The sequence below is a fragment of the Hyla sarda genome, chromosome 13, assembly GCF_029499605.1.
Source record: "Hyla sarda isolate aHylSar1 chromosome 13, aHylSar1.hap1, whole genome shotgun sequence".
NCBI lineage: Eukaryota > Metazoa > Chordata > Amphibia > Anura > Hylidae > Hyla > Hyla sarda.
In genome coordinates, this window is record NC_079201.1 from 15,960,179 (window position 1) to 15,982,987 (window position 22,809).

Sequence of the window (22,809 nt, forward strand, 5' to 3'; positions counted from 1 at the left end):
ATTCCAATATGTTCATCGGAAGGGTCTCCTGGGGATACCAGAGTCCCTTAACCGTCCAATCTCTGAACACGCCGCCCAAGCCCGACAAGCTGGCATCCGTTGTAACAACCTGCCAGTGAAGGGGAAGAAACGACCGCCCTTGGAGAAGAAGGGTGGAGCGGAACCACCAGAGCAGAGACTGACAGACCCTGAGAGGGAGAACAATTTGACGATCGGGGGACAGAGGAGACCTGTTCCACCGAGAGAGAATCGCCAGTTGGAGGGGACGGTAATAAAACTGGGCAAAAGGTACGGCCTCCAAAGTTGCCACCATCCGACCCAGGACTTCCATACAAGTGCGGATGGAGAGTGATACCTGGATCCGAAGGGAGCGGACCCCCGACCGGAGCGCCAGACGTTTGTCCGGCGGAAGACGAATTCGAGCAGAGGCCGTGTCGAAAAGAAGTCCCAGAAAGGTTAGAGACTGGGTAGGACGGAGGACTGACTTGTCCTGGTTGACCATCCACCCGAAGCGAGTCAGAGTTTGGAGAGTGATGTCCAGATTCTCCAGAGTCTGGGCCCTGGTTGGAGCCTTGATGAGAATGTCGTCCAGATAGGGTATCACTGAGATTCCCCTCGACCGTAACAGGCCCATCACTGGCGCAAGCACCTTTGTAAAGACCCGAGGAGACGTGGCTAGACTGAAGGGGAGGGGTACAAATTGAAAGTGCCCCTCCGGAACCGCAAAGCGGAGGTACCGATGATGGCCCGGAAATATTGGCACATGGAGGTAGGCATCCTTGATGTCCACCGATGAAAGGAACTCTCTTTGTTCCAGGGACACCACTACCGAAAGGAGGGATTCCATTCGGAAGTGGCGGATGAGAAGATGAAGATTGAGACGCTTGAGGTCCAAAATAGGATGCACAGAACCGTCCTTCTTGGGGGCCACAAAAAGATTTGAATAGAAACCCCGAAAACCTTCCCCTGAAAGAACAGGAACGATAACACCCTGGAGAAGCAGAGACTGGAGAGCCGCTCGAAACTTTCGCCAGAGGAGGAGACCGGGGGCCGGGATCGAAAAAAACGATCCCTCGGACGGGATGCAAATACGACCCGGTAACCGTTAGACACCACGTCCCTGACCCAAGAGTCTTGAATGTGAGAGGTCCAAATGTCTCAAAAAAGTAAGAGACTACCTCCCACCCGAGAAGAAACCGCGGGTGGGGGCCTCACTTCATGCAGAAGTGGGCTTTCGGTTGCCTGATTTGGGCGCAAAACGGCTGGACTGGTTGGAGTCCGACTTCCAAGACGGGCGAGCCCGGAATGAGGGAGCCTTCTTGTCCCGCGAGGGCGCCTGCCCGGATCCCTTGTTGGAGCTGGAGGTCCGAAAGGAAAAGGCCTTCCTTTGGGAAGTAGGACGAGCCTTATTTTGAGGTAACAAGGAACTCTTACCTCCCGTTGCCTCGGAGATAATCTCATCAAGGCGTTTGCCAAAAAGACGGCCACCCGTAAAGGGAAGCTCAGTGAGAGATCTTTTGGAAGCGGTATCCGCATTCCAAGCCTTAAGCCACATAGAGCGGTGGAGAGCCGCTAGATGACCCACAGCATAGGCAGAACAACGGGCTGCCTGCATGGAAGCTGCGCACAGAAAATCCCCGGCTTTAGAGCATTGGAGAGCCAAAGCAGATAGCGGGATCCCCCCCGGAGGGTCTAAGATATCCTGATGGAGCTTTTGGCACCACTCAGACAGGCCCTTGGACACCCATGTGGAGGCGAAGATGGGAAGAAGAGAAGAGCCAGCAGCTTCCGTGGCAAACTTCGCTAAGGATTCTACCTTCTTGTCCGTGGGATCCTTGAAGGCAGCGGCATCTGCCAGAGGCAGTGTATGCCTTACTGATCCGGGAAACTGGTGGGTCCACTGAGGGAGGAGAAACCAACTTAGTGACAAAGACCTTGTCAAATGGATAACGATCTTGAATTGTCTTGATTCCCGGGAACCTCTTGTCTGGATGTTTCCATGCGGTCTCCAGAACATCGTCAAAGTCAGCGTGAGAGCTGAACTTCTGAGGTGCTGGCTTAGCACGATGAAAGGATACTCCTGGATTGACATCCGAAGATCCTGGGCCCTCTAAGTGAAAGGTGTCTCTCAGGGCGTTAACCAAAGAGTTAACCGTTGCAACTGAGTCCGGGCGGTCCTCAGTCACATGCCGGCTCGGAAGCCTCGTCCATCAGTTCGCCAGGGGAATGAAAATGGGTAGAGGCAGTCCTTGAGGGGGAGGCGACTGACCGAGAACGCTGCTCTGGCGTGGCAGAGCGGCGACTCCGAGAACGTCCTCTGGAGGAGCAACGTTTGTGCCCAGATGACGGGGGGGGGGGGGGGGGGACTCATTGGAAGAGTCAGACGAGGCACCCCTAGGACGCTTGTGAGAGCGTGAGGAATGTGGAGACGAGGAGCGAGCCTTTCCAGAGGTCCTGCGCAGGGAAGACCCCCTTCAAGGCGGACACCACTTCCCGGGAGGCCTCAGCCACCGAGTGGAAGACTTTGTTCAAGTCAGCCATATACTGGGTCAGAGAAGAAACCCAGGCTGGGGGAGCGGCAGGATCCACAGGGACCGAAGGGGCATCAGGGGGTCTGGGGGAGCAGTGGCGCAGGCAGGACAAATGGGCTCAGCATAGCCAGACATTTTGGTATTACAGTGCTTACAAGATAGTAAGTCACTGAAGTTCCAGGTCTCTGTTTAGAGGGAAGAACAGCTCTGGGTACGGACATAATGAGGGAAAAGAAGGGAGATAGGAACTTACTCACCCTAGTCTGTGTCCCCTGTCAGCTGCAGTGAGGAGACTCGCTCTGTGCAGCTATGGAGAGAAAAGGCCAGCCAATAGGAAGAGAGGGGCGTGCCTGAAGCAAGGCAATAAGTAATTGCCCCCTTCCTACTGAAATTCGCGCCCACGGCGCTGATTGGAGGCAGCTTCGCGCCTCCGAGCTCTCCCAGACCGGTCGGGAGAACTGTCATGGTGCCCGCTCCTTGCCCCGAGCACACCTGATGGCCGTTTGTACACTCGGGGAAATAGGGCGGGCGGCCAGATAAAGTGCAGCTCCTGTAAGATAGCCCCCAAAAAACTAAAGGGTGGGTCAAAACAGGGGGTCTCCAGCTGGTGAGAGTCAAAAAAAAGGGGGGGGGGGGAGAAGTGCTTACCTCAGTCAGAAGAACTCCCCTACTGGAGTCGTCACTGAAGTCTTCAGTCAGCATTAGTTAACTGTATCACGCCTGGCTGCTATGCGCGAGCGAGGCGAGCAGAGAAATAGGGGGACCTGGACCCGTGTGGTACCACCCAAGCGCTGACCGTTGGCGAGGGGGGGGGGGGTTAACAGCGCATATACGCAATGTCTGTGCCCCCTCACTTGTAATGGGGAATCGCAGTCCCCGAGTCCCCACCTGAAAACAGAAAAGGAATAAAAAAACTAACACGTCCCTAACTAGGAAAACAAAAAAATTAGAAGACCTGGTCTGGAGCAACCCAGACCACGTCCCACCTCCTTCAGACACTAAGCTTAAACTGACTAGCTCAGATCCTGAAGGCGGGTGTATCCTGCTGGGAGGAGCTGACTTTTTATTACCATAGTGCCACACCTCCTAGAGACAGCAAGATACACCCACTGTCTGTGTCCCCCAATGGAGCCGATAGAGAAAAAAGTTTATTCCTGGAATACCCCTTTAAGAGGTTAAATGAGCACTGTCAGAATCTAAAACTTTTTATATGTTGCAAATCTCGGCAAAACATTAACCTTTCTAATATAAAACATAAAAAAAAATGTTATCGCCTTTTTATGGAAATCATGGCATTAAAAAAATAAAAATAAATTAAAAAAACGACCACTACATGGCTACATCTTTGTCCCAGCATAAGGCTAACTCTTGTCCTATCAGACTGCAGCATGAAATAAAAGATGAGGAGGTTACAGAGCAATCTGCAGTGATTGGATGTATAGACCCAGCACAGCAGACTCAGGGAGGAACTGAATGGCGATTGAGGGCAGGCTCAGACACGCCCCTTCCTGAGCAGTGGATGTCAGAATGAGTGAGCAGCAGAACAGATGGATTTGAGAGCCAAATACAGAAGCTACACACATAACAGAGACATGTAAAGTATCTGCATGACCTAGTGAGTGAGATATAGAGGCATAATCTTTTTTTGTCATATGACAGGTACGCTTTAAAAAGGAAATAGACAAAAAAAATAAAAAATAAAAACAGTCCCATTCACCTTCCATTTATTAAACAGGCAAAGAAACATTCGGAAGTCCCATTTTTTTTAATCTTCTCCCAATTCCATTCTTCCACATCGTCCCCACCCTCCTCCCAAAAATGACATGGTGCCAATACACCCCCCCCCCCCACCCACCCACCCAACACTATGGTAGTTTGTAAGTGTGAAAATGCCCAGAGCTAGTTCAAGCCCTGCATCTGGCAGAAAGAGATGTCAGCGTACGCCACGTCTGGAATGGATTTCACAGTGGTATCGAAGAGGGGCAGGGGGGCAGCTCAGAAGGTGTAGTATTACAATCAGTGCAAAAAAAAACATTTGGGGTACGTAAAAAAACAAAAACAAAATTTAAAGGACTGCAATTTTGAACATTTACAAATGAACCGACGCTGGCATCTTAAGGTTTTATTCTCTTTTTTTCGGATCCGGTCTCACTTCACTTTTTTGACCTAACAACAAAATAAGAGAGCAAATATTAGATAATATATAAAAATTAGCATCGAGTATATATAGAAAAAAATCCTTTAAGGGATGGTTGGTGATTTATGTTTACATGCACATAGATACATAAGCAGGATAACCTATGATCTGCAGCAGACGTCCACACCTTTTTATATGAGAAAAGGCAGTAATGCAGTGTATTTTCTAACCGGGGTGTCTCCAGCTGTTGCAAAACTACAACTCCCAGCATGCCCGGACAGCCTTCGGCTGTCCGGGCATGCTGGGGGTTGTAGTTTTGCAACAGCTGGAGACACCCTGGTTAGAAAATACTGCAGAAATCAAAAGAAAACTTGTACTATTTCCCTTTACGTGGCTTTTTAGGTGGAAAGATAAGGGCCTCATGTAAATACTATAGATCCAGGAGATAACCAAATACAAAAAGTCATGGCAGCATAATTAAGAATATTTTTTTTTTGGGGGGGGGGGGCGTCATTTTGCTGGATAAAAGGCTTCCCATGTTCCTTTCTTCAGTGATACAGAATTCATTGAAAGGCAGAACACAGAGAACTGATCTCCTGGACCTCGACCATTATACAGTGTTTCTACTTGCACACGAGCACAACGCTGTTAGCAAGATTAAAAGTTAACTCCTTATTCAACTGATTGGAGATCAAATAAATCTGACAGGTGGGGGTCAAACCACTGCAACCCCAGTGATTATATATAATTTATTTATTCTCATTTTTATCATATAAATAAAATAAAAAAAGTTATATTATACATAACTTTCTCTCTAGCTATATTTTTATATAGATATATCAGACCATCCATCTATCTCTCCCTTTCTCCCTCCGTGCCTCCCCCTCCCGTGTCTCTCCCCCCCTCCCCCTCCCGTCTCTCCCCCCCTCCCTCTCCCGTGTCTACCCCCCTCCCTCTCCCGTGTCTACCCCCCTCCCTCTCCCGTGTCTACCCCCCTCCCTCTCCCGTGTCTACCCCCCTCCCTCTCCCGTGTCTACCCCCCTCCCTCTCCCGTGTCTACCCCCCTCCCTCTCCCGTGTCTCCAGTAAATTCGATTCGTCACAAACTTCTCGGCTCGGCAGTTGATGACTTTTCCTGCATAAATTAGTTCAGCTTTCAGGTGCTCCGGGGGGCTGGAAAAGGTGGATACATTCCTAGGAAAGAGTCTCCTAGGACTGTATCCACCTTTTCCAGCCTACCGGAGCACCTGAAAGCTGAACTAATGTATGCAGGAAAAGTGATCAACTCCCGAGCCGAAAAGTTCGTGATGAATCGAATTTACTGTAAGTTCGCTCATCTCTAATCACAACCAATGAGGTCAAATGTCACCAGAGTGACTAGCGCGGCAGTGTGCATTCCCATCCACCACTTTTTTTTTTGTGAATAAGAAATTCATTTGAAAATGTTCTTATGGATTTACGTGGATATTAAAATGGGTTACTGCCTTACTGTAAAACTTATGATAGGGCATAAGTGCCTGATTGCAGGGGGTATGACTTCTGGCAGCCCCAGTCTTCTCCAGAACAAGGCTTCGGCAATGTCTATGGGAGAGCTGGAGATACACAAATGCTGTACTCGTGTATCTCTGGCGCTCCCATAGACAATGCATGCTGACAGGCCTCTCCATGCGCAGAGAGCTACAGTGCCCTGTCATGGAGATTGCGGGAGTCCCAGACCGTCTGCGGATAAAGCATAACTTTTTTTTTTTTACAGTAGTGGAGAACGCCTTTAAGAGCAAGTCAAATTTGAGTACATGATGGATGAATAGGTAGGTAGGGTTGCATTTTAGTGGAACAAAATAAGCACAAACCATCAAGTGCAGGTGAAAGGGTTAAAGCCACACAAACCGTGAACCTCTGTAGAGCAGAATGGCTTCGCCCGCAGCAGTCAATGACAGCGAGTGGTTAGTTAAAATAAATAAAATGGATGCATGAGGCAAGGGCTGTGTATTATGGAGCATGGTTGGCATGCATGTTGGGCAGGTGTTAGAATGACTTTGGTAAGGCAGCCTTACTTCACGGACGCCCCGATTACCGAAGGGTTCTATACTTTGCCAACCTACTGCTTTGTTCAGCTGCAGTCCTGAGAGAAAAGAGGAAGGAGAAGAGGCAGGGGAAGAGAAGGTAAAGGCCTGGGAGTTATAGAGACAGGTCTGAGTGCAGACAAGATTACAGCAGAGAAATCAGATCATAAAGGAACAAATTACTCAAATACTCCTGGACAGATGGGAGAAACGGAACGCAAGTGTCAAGTACAAGACTATAGAGGCCTCCGAGAGCAACAGGGAAACGCTCTGAAATCCTCCAACAAATTCAGGCGATTTATTTTGATTTGGCCAATTTGATTCCGCCATTTGATAGGTCCGTTTTATACCGTAAAAAAAAAAAAAAAAAAAAAGAGAACGCCGATTATTTTACCTCTTGACTGCTTTCTGGGCAAGCATGCGGTTTCCAGCTAGGAACGTGACAATTCCTAATAAGGCCAAATATTTCAGAGTCTGGAACATGTTCAGATGAGTCCAGTAAACATACATCAGGCCCAGCATTGCTAGAAGAGAATATTTAGTAAATGTTATATACAGTGATCCCTCAACTTACAATGGCCTCAACATACAATAGTTTCAACATACAATGGTCTTTTCTGGACCATTGTAACTTCAAACCGGACTCAACATACAATGCTACGGAATCTGCGAAACGTGTCAAGGGCCGGAAGATCCGACCAATCAGAATGGGCATTTCACTGGTAAAACCCCTGTATTCCTAAAGTGTATGCACTGACTGGTGTCTGGTAGCGCCCCCTACAGTACAGTGGGTATTACATGTTCTGTACTCTTTACCTGTATTACTGAAGTGTAAGCACTGACTGGTGTCTGGTAGCGCCCCCTACAGTACAGGGAGGTATTACATGTTCTGTACTCTTTACCTGTATTACTGAAGTGTATGCACTGACTGGTGTCTGGTAGCGCCCCCTACAGTACAGGGAGGTATTACATGTTCTGTACTCGTTATCTGTATTACTGAATTGTATGCACTGACTGGTGTCTGGTAGCGCCCCCTACAGTACAGTGGGTATTACATGTTCTGTACTCTGTACCTGTGCCAGGGATAGCTTCTCCTTTGGACATCAGGTGAGGGCGGCTTAATTTTACTATTTTTAGGACATTGCGTATACTGTACAGGACCCTGAAAAAGCTCCTGTCCTCTACATAGACCAGTGTTTCCCAAAGAAGGTGCCTTCAGCTGTTGCAAAACTACAACTCCCAGCATGCCCGGACAGCCGAAGGCTGTCCGGGCATGCTGGGAGTTGTAGTTTTGCAACAGCTGGAGGCACCCTCTTTGGGAATCACTGAAATAGACAGTGATTTACAGCTCCCAGCAGATCTTTATTACTTTTATATGTAAGTACTTTATCTATATTAGTTATCTACTTATTTATCTTTAATCCTCACTTTTTCCTATTTTTGGATGACATTTTGGTGGCTTCAGAACCAATTAACAGGTTTCCATAGAGTAATGGTCTCAACATACAATGGTCGTCCCAGAACCAATTAATATTGTAACTTGAGGGAATACTGTATAGTGCTTTTATTTACAACATACATATTACAATAGAGCAGCATGGAGAAACATACCGGCATGGCCAAGATGGAAGACCAGCGTGCTTGGAGAGAAGCTGAAGTTGGAGATATTCACACCAATCTTCACCCACTGCGAACAAAAGAGCCTTGTAAATTATCTCTATATCCCATCATAAAATCTATATTAACATGCTTCAGCTGCAAGTGGCTCAATTATAGGTCTATGGGGGTCATCTCGTGTAGAGAAATTGAGTTAGCAGGAAGTGCTTAAAGGGGTACTCCACTGGAAAACATTTTTTTTTATTTTTTATTATCAACTAATGAAAGAAAGTTAAACAGATTTGTAAATTACTAATATAAAAAATTCTCAATCCTTCCAGTACTTATAAGCTTCTGTATGCTCCACAGGAAGTTCTTTTCTTTTTAATTTCCTTTCTGTCTGACCACAGTGCTCTCTGCTGACACCTCTGTCCATTTTAGGTACTGTCCAGAGCAGGATAAGTTTCCTATGAGGATTTGCTCCTACTCTGGACAGTTCCTAAAATGGACAGAGATGTTAGCAGAGAGCACTGTGGTCAGACAGAAAGGAAATTCAAAAAGAAAAGAACTTCCTGTGGAGCATACAGACGCTTATAAGTACTGGAAGGATTAAGAATTTTTAATTGAAGTAATTTACAAATCTGTTTAACATTCTGGAGCCAGTTGATATACCGTATTTATCGGCGTATAACACGCACTTTTTAGGCTAAAATTTTTAGCCTAAAGTCTATGTGCGTGTTATACGCCGATACACCCCCAGGAAAGGGAGGGGGAGAGAGGACGTCGTTGCCCGCTTCTCTCCCCCTGCCTTTCCTGGGGTCTAGAGCCCTGCTGCCGGCCCTTCTCTCCCCCTGGCTATCGGCGCCGCTGCCCGTTCTGTCCCCCTTACTATCAGTGCCGGCGGCCCATTGCCGGCGCCGATAGCCAGGGGGAGAGAAGCGGCGCCGACAGCCAGGGGGAGAGAAGGGGCAGCGGCATTGCCGGCGCCGCTGCCCCGTTGCCTCCCCCCCCCCCATCCCCGGTGGCATAATTACCTGTTGCCAGGGTCGGGTCCGCGCTGCTGCAGGCCTCCGGCGTGCGTCCCCTGCGTCGTTGCTATGCGCTGCCCGGCGCATGACGTCAGTGCGCCGCGCATAGCAACAACGCAGGGGACGCACGCCGGAGGCCTGCAGCAGCGCGGACCTGACCCTGGCAACAGGTAATTATGCCACCGGGGATGGGGGGAGGCAACGGGGCAGCGGCTGCCCCTTCTCTCCCCCTGGCTGTCGGCGCCGCTTCTCTCCCCCTGGCTATTGGCGCCGGCAATAGGGCGCCGGCACCAATAGTCAGGGGGACAGAACGGGCAGTGGCGCCGATAGCCAGGGGGAGAGAAGGGCCGGCAGCAGGGCTCTAGACCCCAGGAAAGGCAGGGGGAGAGAAGCGGGCAGCGACGGCCTCTCTCCCCCTGCCTTTCCTGGGGGTGTATCGGGGTATACACGCGCACACACGCACCCTCATTTTACCATGGATATTTGGGTAAAATGAGGGTGCGTGGTATACCCCGATAAATACGGTATATAAAAAAAAGTTTTTTCCTGGATAACCCCCTTTAATCCTTCAGTATTCAGTTGATTTTTTTTTTTTTTTACAGCGGAGTAAAGGGGTACTCCGCCCCTAGACATCTTATCAAAGGATAGGGGATAAGATGTCTGATCACGGGGGATCCCACCGATGGGGACCCCCGCGATCTCCCTGCTGCACCCAGCGTTCGTTTAGAGCGTCGGGTGCAGCGCTGGAGGCTCGTTAAGTCATGGACAAGCCCCTCAATTCAAGTCTATGGGAGGAAGCGTATAGAATTGCATTGAGGGGGAGCGGATGTGACGTCACAAGCGGGGCGCGACGTTACGAGCCTCCACCTCTCATCCGGCATGGAGCGAAGTTCGCTCCATGCATCGGATGTCTGGGGTACCGCAGCAGAGATCAGGGGGGGTCCCCAGCGGCAGGACCCTCGCGATCAGACATCTTATCCCCCTATCCTTTGGATAGGTGATAAGATGTCTAGGGGCGGAGTACTCCTTTAACCGTACACTTCTCCTGGTTATATTTGGAGATTGGTGCGGTCTGGACACTGACCCTGAACAATCAAAACGTCAATTTTTTCTTTTTTTTTTATATTGACAGGGACACCCAAACTTTTACACAACTTCTAGCATGTTATAGTGACATTTCAGAAGTTATAATTTGGGCAGGTGCGTCTGCTGAGACCCTCACCAATTGCTAGAATAAAAAGACAGAAGCACTCATAAGTATGGTGATCCTTTATTTCTGCTCAGAGTGCATGGATTATGGACACTAACAGTCCCAGAGATACATAGACACTGTCACGGGGGCCACACTCCGGGTGTTCGACTTTCCAATACTGACCGAGTGCTTGTGTTCCTTTGTTATAGCGAGACCCCAACAGATAACTTCTGACATGTAAGTACACTTTAGCCCAGTGTTTCCCAACCAGGGTGCCTTCAGGTGTTGCAAAACTACAACTCCCAGCATGCCCGGACAGCCGAAGGCTGTCCGGGCATGCTGGGAGTTGTAGTTTTGCAACATCTGGAGGCACCCTGGTTGGGAAACACGGCTTTAGGCCAATAAAAAGACAAAGTAAAGTTGGATAAAAGTGTCTAAAGATAAATCAAACAGCACAATAAGCTGTAACATATGAAATGCATTAGTAGACTGTCTAGAGTCTCTAGACTTTGTGTGGTGACATTAAAAAATTGTAACTTACAAGAATAAAGAGGAGCAGCAATGGCGCGAGGACCAGGGCGGTGAAAGTATTCGATACGACAGTAGGTGGCCTCTTCTCTGGCTCCCGGAATAAGTGCTGCACACAGAGAGATACGGGATAAGTCACAATTCACTAGCATTAGAATAGCACTTTTTTTTTTTCTTATAGACTGTTTTTTCTTCTCCCATCATAAGTGGGGTTTACCAACCTTACTTATTAAAGGGGTACTCCGGTGGAAAACTTTTTTTTTTTTTTTTTTAATCAACTGGTGCCAGAAAGTCAAACAGATTTGTAAATTACTTCTATTAAAAAATCCTAATCCTTCCAGTACTTATTAGCTGCTGAATACTAAAGAGGATTCTGTAGTATAATACTACAGAGGATTCTGTAGTATAATACTACAGAGGATTCTGTAGTATTCGAGGTTCTTCGGACCTGGGCGTATGGGTGATATTTGTTCCCACCTTGTGCGGGCCTTGCCTCCCATCTGACCGTATCTAGGCAATTCTTTGCTGGCATCTCTAGTTCATTTGTTCATATTTATGACTGTTTGGTAATTTAGTTCTAGAGATTCCTTGTCCTCTTTGATATTTCGTTGTGACACCTCTGTATACAGGTTTAATTTGCGCATTGTGCACGTCACTTTATTATGTGCTTATGTGATTCAGGTCAGGCGGGGGCATAGGGTATTATCATCACTTTATTTGTGGTAGGGGTATTACCGTATTTATCGGGGTATACCACGCACCGGCCTATAACACGCACCCTCATTTTACCACGGATATTTGGGTAAAAAAAGTTTTTTACTCAAATATCCATGAAAAAATGAGGGTGCGTGTGTGCACGTGTATACCCCGATATACCCCCAGGAAAGGCAGGGGGAGAGAGGCCGTCGCTGCCCGCTTCTCTCCCCCTGCCTTTCCTGGGGTCTAGAGCGCTGCTGTCGGCCCTTTTCACCCCCTGGTTATCGGCGCCGCTGCCCGTTCTGTCCCCCTGACTATCGGTGCCGGCGCCGATAGCCAGGGAGAGAGAAGCGGCGCCGACAGCCAGGGGGAGAGAAGGGGCAGCGGCACCCATTGCCGGCGCCGCTGCCCCGTTGCCGCCCCCCCCATCCCCGGTGGCATAATTACCTGAGTCCGGTCCGCGCTGCTCCAGGCCTCCGTCGTGCTTCCCCGGCGTCATTGCTATGCGCTGAACGGCGCGGCGCATGACGTCAGAGCGCCGCGCCGTGCATAGCAACGACGCTGGGGACGCACGCCGGAGGCCTGCAGCAGCGCGGACCCGACCCTGGCAACAGGTAATTATGCCACCGGGGATGGGGGGAGGCAACGGGGCAGCGGCGCCGGCAATGGGTGCCGCTGCCCCTTCTCTCCCCCTAGCTGTCGGTGCCGCTTCTCTCCCCCTGGCTATCGGCGCCGGCACCGATAGTCAGGGGGACAGAACGGGCAGCGGCGCCGATAACCAGGGGGTGAAAAGGGCCGACAGCAGCGCTCTAGACCCCAGGAAAGGCAGGGGGAGAGAAGCGGGCAGCGACGGCCTCTCTCCCCCTGCCTTTCCTGGGGGTGTATCGGCGTATAACACGCACACAGACTTTAGGCTAAAAATTTTAGCCTAAAAAGTGCGTGTTATACGCCGATAAATACGGTACATTTCTTTAACCCAGGTCCGGATGAGACATATACTATGTCTCATCTATGTGGTGTGGCCCGACACGGGCCTTTTTAAATGGTTTTAATCATACTTTCTTTGTGTCTAGCATTATTGTGTCGTGTTTTTTTGCTATGTAAATTATGTGCTCCTAATAAAGATTGTCATATTTTGTACTAATTGTATCATTTTTGGTGTGCTTCCATTTATACATTGTTTCTGGGTTTGTTGCAGCATTGGCTTCATATAATGTTTGTTAAGCACCCAGGTTTACATACTCTAGCTGAGCCCCCCTCCCTTTTTTCTGGAATACTACAGAGGAAACTTCTTTTTGGAACACAGAGCTCTATGCTGACATCACGAGCACAGTGCTCTCTGCTGACACCGCTGTCCATTTTAGTAACTGTTCATAGCAGGATATGTTTGCTATGGGCATTTTCTCCTACTCTGGACAGTTCTTAAAACGGACAGAGATGTCAGCAGAGAGCACTGTGCTCGTGATGTCAGCAGAAAGCTCTGTGTTCCAAAAAGAAAAAAAATCTTCCGTAGTATTCAGCAACTAATAAGTACTGGAAGGAGTAAGATTTTTTTAATAGAAGAAGTAGTTTACAAATCAGTTTAAACTTTCTGGCATCAGTTCATTAAACAAAAAAAAAAACAAAAAAAAAGTTTTCCACCAGAGTACCCCTTTAAGGGGTTAAAGAATCATACCATTTAAAATGAGAGGTGGCGGGTGCCAAATTGCGGTCATTGTTTGAAGATGATTGTGACTTGGCATCCACCCCTCTCTCGTCTCGTATAGTATACTGTAAAGAGCAGAAATGGCACACCAGGGAACAAAAATTCCTTTTCTGCTCCCTGGACAATTTTCTTGAATGGCCTCCAATTGCAACACACACCCTGAATTAAGTTACCTGAATGTCTTGTTTGGGGGCAAAGAGGTTCTTGCTCTGGACAGTGGTTGGCGTGTCCTCTTCAGGGAACTTAATGACCACATCAGCCTAAAAACAGGTATAAAAAACTGATTAAAAAAAAAAAAGTCAACAGGTTTTACAAACTCCGATCAAGTTAAAGGGAACCTCAGAGCAAACTCCCCTACAAACCCATCATCATCATCGAATGATTATATAATCTAGGGATCGACCGATTATCGGTATGGGCGATAATGCCCCAGCCCCCGCACCGCGACCGCCACCCCCTCGACCCGCTGAACCGCACCCCCCACCGTGATGCTAGGCGGTATACACCGGTATGGATTTTTGCCCATACCGCTATACCGGTCGGGCCCCTCCCCCACCCTCCGAGTCAATAAAAAAAAAAAAACTTACCCGTAATGGGGGTGATCCGGGCCATCCATCCTTCCTTCCTGTAGTGTCCGGGGGCGTTCCGGGTGAAGAGTGAACCGGTCTGGGCTGTCCTTCTCCCACGGTCATCTTCTCCACTCCGGGCAGGCTCCAGCCTAGTACGCTGTATAGACGCCGCTACGCCGTGACGTTAGGTGCGTCGCTGCGCACGGGCGTCACTGCGCAGCGGCGTCTATGCAGCATACTAGGCCGGAGCCTGCCCGGAGTGGAGAAGATGACCGCCGGAGAAGAAGGACAGCCCGGACCGGACCACCCTCCACCCGGAACGCCCCCGGACACTACATCAACGATGGATGGATGGCCCGGACCACCCCGACAGGTAGGGGAGAGAAGCGGGTGGTGGCGGCGGCGGCCTATGGCCCCGCAAAAGCCACTGCAGATCATTGATTTAAAGCGCCCGCTTTAAATCAATGATCTGCAGCGGTGTCGCAGGGGGTTAAATAGCCGATAACTTAGATCAGTATAAGTTATCGGCCCTAACCTGCACCGATTATCGGTATCGGCCCTAAAAAAACGATATCGGTCGATCCCTAATATAATCCATGTAAAAAGTTCCTAGATCGTACCACATTCCATAGGATGGGATTCTCCAAGGTAGCGTCTCCTATGATCAAGTAGAGCGTGTAAGTCCCAGATGCGGAGTCAAATTCAGACTTCCTTTCAGATGGATCAAGTTCGAACCTATATGTGCCCTTGGTGTCCGGCTCAGCAACGAACACTACTTCTTGGCCAGTCTTCTGGTTATGCAGCCGAACAAATGTCTGGGGAGGGGGAAAAAATAAAATAAAAAAATTATTATAAATAACTAGTACGATCTGTGGAAGCTGTATGTCGATATTCAGCTCACTTCCGTGTCCCTTAACGCACGGACTGGCGCCGACTACACCAATACACAAGCCAGAAACATACTGTCCAGCGCTACTCCCTTTAAAACGATGCCGTTTTATTTCATAATACACCACAGGTACATAGACATAGTAGACACAGGTGACGCGTTTCGGCCCGTAACGGGCCGAAACGCGTCACCTGTGTCTACTATGTCTATGTACCTGTGGTGTATTATGAAATAAAACAGCATCGTTTTAACAGGAGTAGCGCTGGACATTGTTCTCTGTTTCTAGGATGATCTGTGGTTGTAAAATTTGCTTAAAGGGGTACTCCGGTGGAATTATTTTATTTAATTTTTTTCTCTTTTTTTAAATCAACTGGTGCCAGAAAGTTAAACAGATTTGTAAATAACTTCTATTAAAAAAAAATCTTAATCCTTCCAGTAGTTATTAGCTGCTGAATACTACAGGGTTAATTCTTTTCTTTTTGGAACACAGAGCTCTCTGCTGACATCACGGGCACAGTGCTCTCTGCTGACATCTCTGTCCTTTTTAAAAACTGTCCAGAGTAGGAGAAAATCCCCATAGCAAACATATGCTGCTCTGTCCTAAAATGGACAGAGGTGTCAGCAGAGAGCTCTGAATTCCAAAACGAAAAGAGTTTCCTCTGTAGTATTCAGCATCTAATAAGTACTGGAAGGATTAAGATTTTTTTAATCGAAGTAATTTTAAAAACCTGTTTAACTTTCTGGCACCAGTTGATTTAAAAAATAAAAATTTCTACCCCTTTAAATCATGTAATTGCTTTGTCAACCAATGTGTCGGACTTATAGGAATGATGGTTTATAAAGGATCCGTCAGCACTCCTGACATGTCTGTTTTAGCAACTACTTGCATTAATCCCAAAATTATTTTCTCACACCTCTGTCTAGTCAGGTCCCTCTGTTGATCCTACTCTGGCGTGTAAGAGTAAACCATCAACCAAGTCATTTTCCTTCTCAAAAGTCCATACAAAGTCTTAGGCCATGTTCACATGACGAAACTTCCAAGCAGAATCCAGCAGAAAAATTCTGCTAGGAGATTCCATTGCAGCAGAGTTCTGTTGTTTTCAATGGGATTCTGCCAATTCTTTCGGCTGAATCCGCTCGGAAAAGCATTGCCGTCAATGGAGACGGAGCATTTCCTAGTGCCCGTCCGTCTTTTCCAGACGAACATACCGCAAAAATTCTGCTGTGTGAACATAGCCTTACACTGGCTAATAGGTGTCTGTAAAGACACAAACTTTTACAGGGAGAATAGTACCTGCACAAAGTCAATATATTCAAATGAGGAATACGGCTGTGTTCAAATGTTCAGATTTTTAAATGGGTACTCTCATTAAAACTAATTTTTGCTACACTCCTAATGGTAAATAAAAAATCTTTCTAATGTATTGTGTTTTAAACAAATAAAGTTTTCTATTTTTTATTTGTGTATTAAAAAAACTGCCACTAGGTGTCTCCCTACTTGTCCAGAGCACATTTACCCCCCATCTCTTGCAAACGTTGGATTCCTGCTGGCCTGGCAGAAATCCAAAATCAGGAAATGCAGTCTTGAATTCTGAGGGGTGTGTGCAGCCTTAGCCAATCATAGCTCATCTCACACTGAACTGCTCTGGGCTGTGTGTGGCAGAGTGAGAGAGGAAGTTCGCCCCTGTATGGCTTCAGATGCTGTCACACCTGCTGGGGAACGCCCCTTCCCAGTCTGTGAATCTGACTTCAGAGCAATATCAAGGTAGAAAACTAAAATAATAAAAATAATAATAAATAATAAAGGCAGGGGGTGGTTTATCATGATGGAGGCAGTGAACTGGGAGGATTATAAAGTTTAACAAGATCTTGAGAGGTACTCTTTAATTGCACCTAATGAATACAAAGCCAGGAGTTGAGTTTAAAAAAAATAAAAATTTAAGAAATAGGAAAAAGGCTCAGTTTTCTTCATTTCTAATCTGTTTTGGGCTTTGTTTTCAATAATTGTCATTAAATACCTGATTATGTGAAAACGGCCTTACAGAAGAACTGCATAATGTTAAGATGCTCCAGAATATAATGCGGAATTGTAATTATTTTTACAGAACTAACTGAGGACCTCAAAAGATATAAGCTACTGTGTATTGATAAATCTTTGTCTTGTCCAAAATATTATTCTGTACTGCTGTTTAGACCGCCTATTGATGTCAAATGGCTTCATTGTATCTATCTTCAGCAGAGTATTGCAGGCATAAATTATTAATATTTTAGTTTTTTTCTTCATTTAGTGAGGGTGGTAGCAGAATAAACAACATTGCATACTTACCTGCCCCGTTACCCCACAGCTGCTATTCTGATGGATCCTGCAGTGGCAGCTGGGGGGGAATCAGGGCTGGTAAGTATGCATTTTGTGTCCCCATTTTGAAAGAATCCTCCCTGCATTATAAAACATTTTAATGCTAGAATATCACCTTAAAGATGTGTAATGAAATACTGAATAGATTGTTTTTTTCTCATGGGCTGTGTTGGCTATTACAGTTCAGCTTTCTTTACCTGCAATGAGTGCACTAACAAAGAAGAGCCATAGACCAGTGTATACCAACTAGGGTGCCTCCAGCTGTGGCCAAACTACAACTCCTTGCATGCCCCGACAGCCTTCGGCTGTCGGGGCATGCTGGGAGTTGTAGTTTAGCAACTGCTGGAGGCACACTAGTTGGAAATCACTGCCGTAAAGAGATGCGCTGCAATATCTGGAGAACAGAGGGAAAAAAACAAGTAGATGTTTCTTCTAATCCTAGAAAACCCCTAAATAGAAGAATAAAGTATACCTTCATTTTTGAGCCCATTAGTAAAGAATAAGAATGCAAGTTGCAACATAAGATAAACCAGTTGGGTATTGGATACGTACCTGATGCGGTGTCAGGCTGACTCCTGTGTTCAAATCAGTAAGCTGGAAGGACAGTGCAAAATTCTGGTGGCTGTCAGAAGTGAATGGTCCTTTGGCTTTAGAGGGGAAGGTCACCCTAAAAGGAAGAAATCCTTTAAGACATTGCCAGTTTTTCCTCACATTTAAAATATTTAAAGGGGTTGTTTGGTTATTCAAGGGGTACTCCAGGGAAGCAAGTGTGTGTGTGTGTGTGAATATTTTATATATATATATATATATATATATATATATATATATATATGTATGTAAAAAGCAACCACTCCCTGGATATGTTCCCTGTAAACCATCCTGCCTGATATGTATGGCTCCTGATGCCTCTGTTGTCTTCTCTGGCTGCTTGATAATCTTTGCCACCCTTGCCTACACCTCCCAGCAATCATTGCAGCTCTGCCAGCCAGCTCACTCTCTGAGAGAAGCCCCCTACTTTCTGCTCTGAGCAGCAGAGAGGTGTTCAGTGTCTGATTGGCTAAGGCTGCACAAAACTCCCAGTTCTCAGCACTAAAGAGAGCATGACTCATCAGTGCAGGTGGGTAGGGGCTGCTTTCAGAGAGGAATTTAGATGGCTGGATGAAGTCATTCCCTCACTTCACGCATGTAAGTGACAACCAGAAAAAGGGAAACTGCTCTATGTAGCTAATTAATTATATTTAGACAATGAAATAGATTGACGAGAGGGAAATGACGGGCTATGGGCTTAGTTCCCCAGACTTCTCCTTAAAGGGCTGCATCGATATGCCAGAGAAGCTGGGGCCGGAGCACTAAGAGACGCCCCCGTTTTGGAAACTGCGGGGTTCCCAGCAATGAAACCCTTTAAGATCAGATTCTTATTCCCTATCCTGTGCATAGAGAATACGTTTTTAAATAACCGGACAATCCTTTTAAACTGGCTTCATAATTACCTGGCAGTTTTGGGAGAGATACTCTGGTCTTTATCCACGATGGAGAGATCTACATTGCTGATTCCAACTTCGGTTGACACTTTCACCTTGATCTGTAAACATTTGACAGTCCAGATTATTTTCCAGCATCAATAAAAGTAGATTTTTATGCTTACCGTAAAGTCTCAGAAAGAAAAACATAATGTATATAGTAATAACTTAAAGAAGTGCAAAATAATATTTTCACTGAAAAACACCCTTTATATTAAAATGTAACTTTTATTCTCTATTAAAATTGTTCAAAGAAAAAAGCCCCGTGCATATATAATCAATTATGATACTCAAGATAAAAGTAACATATCTCCATCAAATGTACAAAAAGCGTGTGGAGCCCCCAGTCCAACATAAATAGAACAATGGACTGGTAGGATCCCAACACACAATTTCCGGCTATACACCAAAAAAAAAACAAAAAAAAACATTCAAATGCACCCACAAATAATAAATGCTATTTAAAGAAAAATCAACTCTCAACGCGTTTCACCCCTCTACTATCGGGGATCCTCAGGAGAGACATCGGACAAATACAGTATTATTAATGCAAAATGACAGATTCAAACTTAAGCGTCAACTGGGACAATACCCTAAACATATATTAGCTGCGCTCAGTGCAAATAAAGATAAACGGACGCTCCCATAATGGAGCACTCACGAGACCCCGCGTCTATGATGATCAGATGGAGGCTTCATCTGATCATCATAGACGCGGGGTCTCGTGAGTGCTCCATTATGGGAGCTTCCGTTTATCTTTATTTGCACTGAGCGCAGCTAATATATGTTTGGGGTATTGTCCCAGCTGACGCTTAAGTTTTAATCTGTCATTGTGCATTAATATACTGTATTTGTCCGATATTCTCCTGAGGATCCCCGATAATAGAGGGGTGAAACGCGTTGAGAGTTGATTTTTCTTCAAATAGCATTTATTATTTGTGGGTGCATTTGAATGTTTTCTTTTTGGTGTATAGCCGGAAATTGTGTGTTGGGATCCTACCAGTCCATTGTTCTATTTATGTTGGACTGGGGGCTCCACACGCTTTTTGTACATTTGATGGAGATATGTTACTTTTATCTTGAGTATCATAATTGATTATATATGCACGGGGCTTTTTTCTTTGAACAATTTTAATAGTAGAGAATAAAAGTTACATTTTAATATAAAGGGTGTTTTTCAGTGAAAATTACCGTAAAATCTCTCTCAGGGGATCCATTGGGGGACACGGAGACCGTGAGTATATGCTGTTATATGTATATATGTATATATGTTATATGTATATGCTCCACTAGGAGGCTTGACACTAGGCAACAAAAGAAAGTTGGCCCCTCCCAGCATTATATACCCTGCCTACAGACTGAGATATCAGTTTAGTACCAAAGCAGTAGGAGAGGACCGACAGGTAAAGAAAAAACATTAACTGTCCAAGGAAACCACAGACAAAAATTAACCGAACCAACCCTTGGACAGGTAAATGAACCAAGGACACCAGAACAATTGGGTGGGTGCTGTGTCCCCCAATGGATCCCCCGAGAAAGATTTTACAGTAAGCATAAAAATCTACTTTTCACGTTCGGCTCCATTGGGGGACACAGACTGTGGGATGTACCAAAGCCGTACCGGGGTGGGAAAAAAAAATCAAGTAACTCAGGTGGAAGGCTGGGCCACAGCCCTCTGCAACACCTTGCGACCCAAACCAGCATCAGCGGATGCAAAGGTATGCACCTGGTAGAATTTTGTCAATGTGTGCAAGGACGACCAGGTGGCCGCCTTACAGATTTGCAAGGCCGAAGCCCTGTTGCGGAGAGCCCAGGAGGCCCCGACGGAACCAGTGGAATGAGCTGAGTCCCGGAAAGGGATGGCAGAGATGGCAGAACGGATCCACCGCGCAATGGTAGCCTTCGAAGCAGGAAGTCCCTTACGACGACCCTCAGTAAGCACAAAGAAAGAGTTACACTGGCGAAAGGAAGAAATGACCGAAAGGTAAATTCGAACGGCCCGTACCATATCAAAACCGTGAAGCTAACGTTCCCGGGGATGGGTCAGAGCTGGACAAAAGGAAGATATCCTCATTTAGGTGAAAGGCGGAGACCCCCTTAGGCAAAAAGGACGGGACAGGACGGAAAACAACCTTGTGCTGGTGTAAAACCAGGTAGGTAGAACAGCAGGAGAGAGCCGCCAGTTCCGAAGCTCTCCTAATGGAAGTGACTGCAATGACGAAGGCAACCTTCCAGGAAAGGATACAAAGAGGAACGTCCTGGAGAGAATCAAAGTGAGTACCCTGCAAGGCACTGAGAACCAGATTCAGATCCCAAGGGGGAGTAGGGGGATCAGTAAGGCGGGGCCACACAAGCAACACCCTGCAGAAAAGTCCGAATGTGAGGACTGGACGCCAGGATACGCAGAAAGAGAATGGAGAGAGCCGACACCTGACCCTTAAGGGAACAGAGGCAAACGTTGTTCCATCCCAGATTGTAAAAAGGAAAGAAGTCGTGGGAGGGAGAACACAACTGGAGAGAAGGCGTGAGATTCACACACATCGAAAGTAGGACTGCCAAGTACGGTGATAAATCTTTGCAGAGGAAGGTTTGCAGGCCTAGAGCGGATCACTTGGGGTGAGAACCCCCTGGCCCTCAGAACCGCGGTCTCAACTGTCACGCCGTCAAATGCAGCGAAAGAAAATTGGGGTGGCAAAGGGGACCCTGAGAGAGCAGGTCAAGACGAACTGGGAGGCACAGAGGAACATCATCCACTAGTCGAACCACGTCCGCGTACCACGCTCTCCTGGGCCAGTCTGGAGCCACGAGAATTGTGGGTATGCCCTCCGCTCTGAGCTTCCTCAGGACCCTGGGAAGGAGAGGGAGAGGAGGGAAGAGATAGGGGAGGGGAAGTGCGACAAGGGGATCACTAGGTCGTCTACGGATAGGGCCAGGGGATTCCGGGACTTCGCAATGAAGCGAGGAACTTTCTGGTTGTGGTGGGACACAAATAGGTCCACGTCCGGAGTGCCCCAGAGGTTGCAGATCTTCGCAAATGCCTCCGGATGAAGAGACCACTTGCCGGGGTCGGCTGAGGAGCGACTGAGGAAGTCCACCTTTCAATTTTCCACTCCCGGAATGTGAACCGCCGAGATGTAGGACACTGAGTTCTGCCCAGAGAAGGATCCTGGAGACCTCGGCCATCACTGCGGGGCTGCTAGTGCCGCCCTGGCGATTGAAATATGCCACAGCCGTGGCATTGTTTGACTGGATACGAACAGGACGATCCTGGAGAAGGCGCTCCCAATGGAGGAGACAAAAGGTAAATTGCCCAAAGTTCCCGATGACCGTGCACAGTGCTTGTCCGGCGAAAGCCGAATTCGGGCAGTCGCCGTGTCGAACTGGAGTCCCGCCAAGGAAGGAGAGCAAGGAGGGCGGGAAGCAAACTCGATTCGATAGCCGTCGGAAACGACATCTCGGACCCAATAGTTCTGCATGTGGGCAGATCAGACTTCCCGGAACGCGGATAAACGACCACCTACCCGAAAAGAATGGGTGGGGGCATCCCTTCAGGCGGAGGGAGGCTTACGGGTGCCTGACTTGGCCACAAGACTGCCAGAACGGTTATCCGACTTCCAGGAGGGACAGGCCTTGAAGGAAGTAGCCTTCTTATCCTGTGAGGGCACCGGTCTGGTTGCCTGACCCGAGGCAAAAGACCGAAAGGAGGTCGACTTCCTGCAGGAATTGGTACGGCGAGACCCGTTCTGCGGCAATAAGGAGCTCTTCCTTCCAGTAGCCTCAGAAAATCTCATCCAGGCGTTTCCCGAAGAGATGAGTCCCAGAGAAAGGAAGCTCATTGAGAGATTTATTGGAAGCGGCATTAGCGTCGCAGGCCTCGAGTCACATGGAGCGCCGAATCGCCAACAGGTTACCTGTGGCAAAAGCTATACAATGGGCAGACTGCAGAGAAGCAGAGCACAAATAGTCTCCTGCATTGGAGAGTTGGAGTGCAAGATCCGCC

The 22,809-nt window shown here is 47.4% G+C and overlaps 1 protein-coding gene across 3 annotated transcripts in view; it reads right to left on the reverse strand.

The window, feature by feature from the left end:
* Nucleotides 1-4,490: 4,490 nt before the first annotated feature.
* The window catches only part of RPN2 (ribophorin II), a 49,900-nt gene continuing 31,581 nt past the window's right edge, over nt 4,491-22,809 (reverse strand). For 2 of the 3 annotated variants that reach the window (XM_056550721.1, XM_056550719.1), the window contains exons 10-18: nt 18,780-18,871; nt 17,842-17,956; nt 14,665-14,859; nt 13,649-13,735; nt 11,088-11,183; nt 8,342-8,417; nt 7,125-7,254; nt 6,722-6,789; nt 4,491-4,697 (exon numbers count right to left, since the gene is read on the reverse strand). In XM_056550721.1, the coding sequence (XP_056406696.1) occupies nt 6,738-6,789; nt 7,125-7,254; nt 8,342-8,417; nt 11,088-11,183; nt 13,649-13,735; nt 14,665-14,859; nt 17,842-17,956; nt 18,780-18,871 (843 nt within the window). In that variant the 3' untranslated portion in view covers nt 4,491-4,697; nt 6,722-6,737. The remainder of the gene's footprint in view (nt 4,698-6,721; nt 6,790-7,124; nt 7,255-8,341; nt 8,418-11,087; nt 11,184-13,648; nt 13,736-14,664; nt 14,860-17,841; nt 17,957-18,779; nt 18,872-22,809) is intronic. The other variant, XM_056550720.1, reaches the window with a different exon arrangement.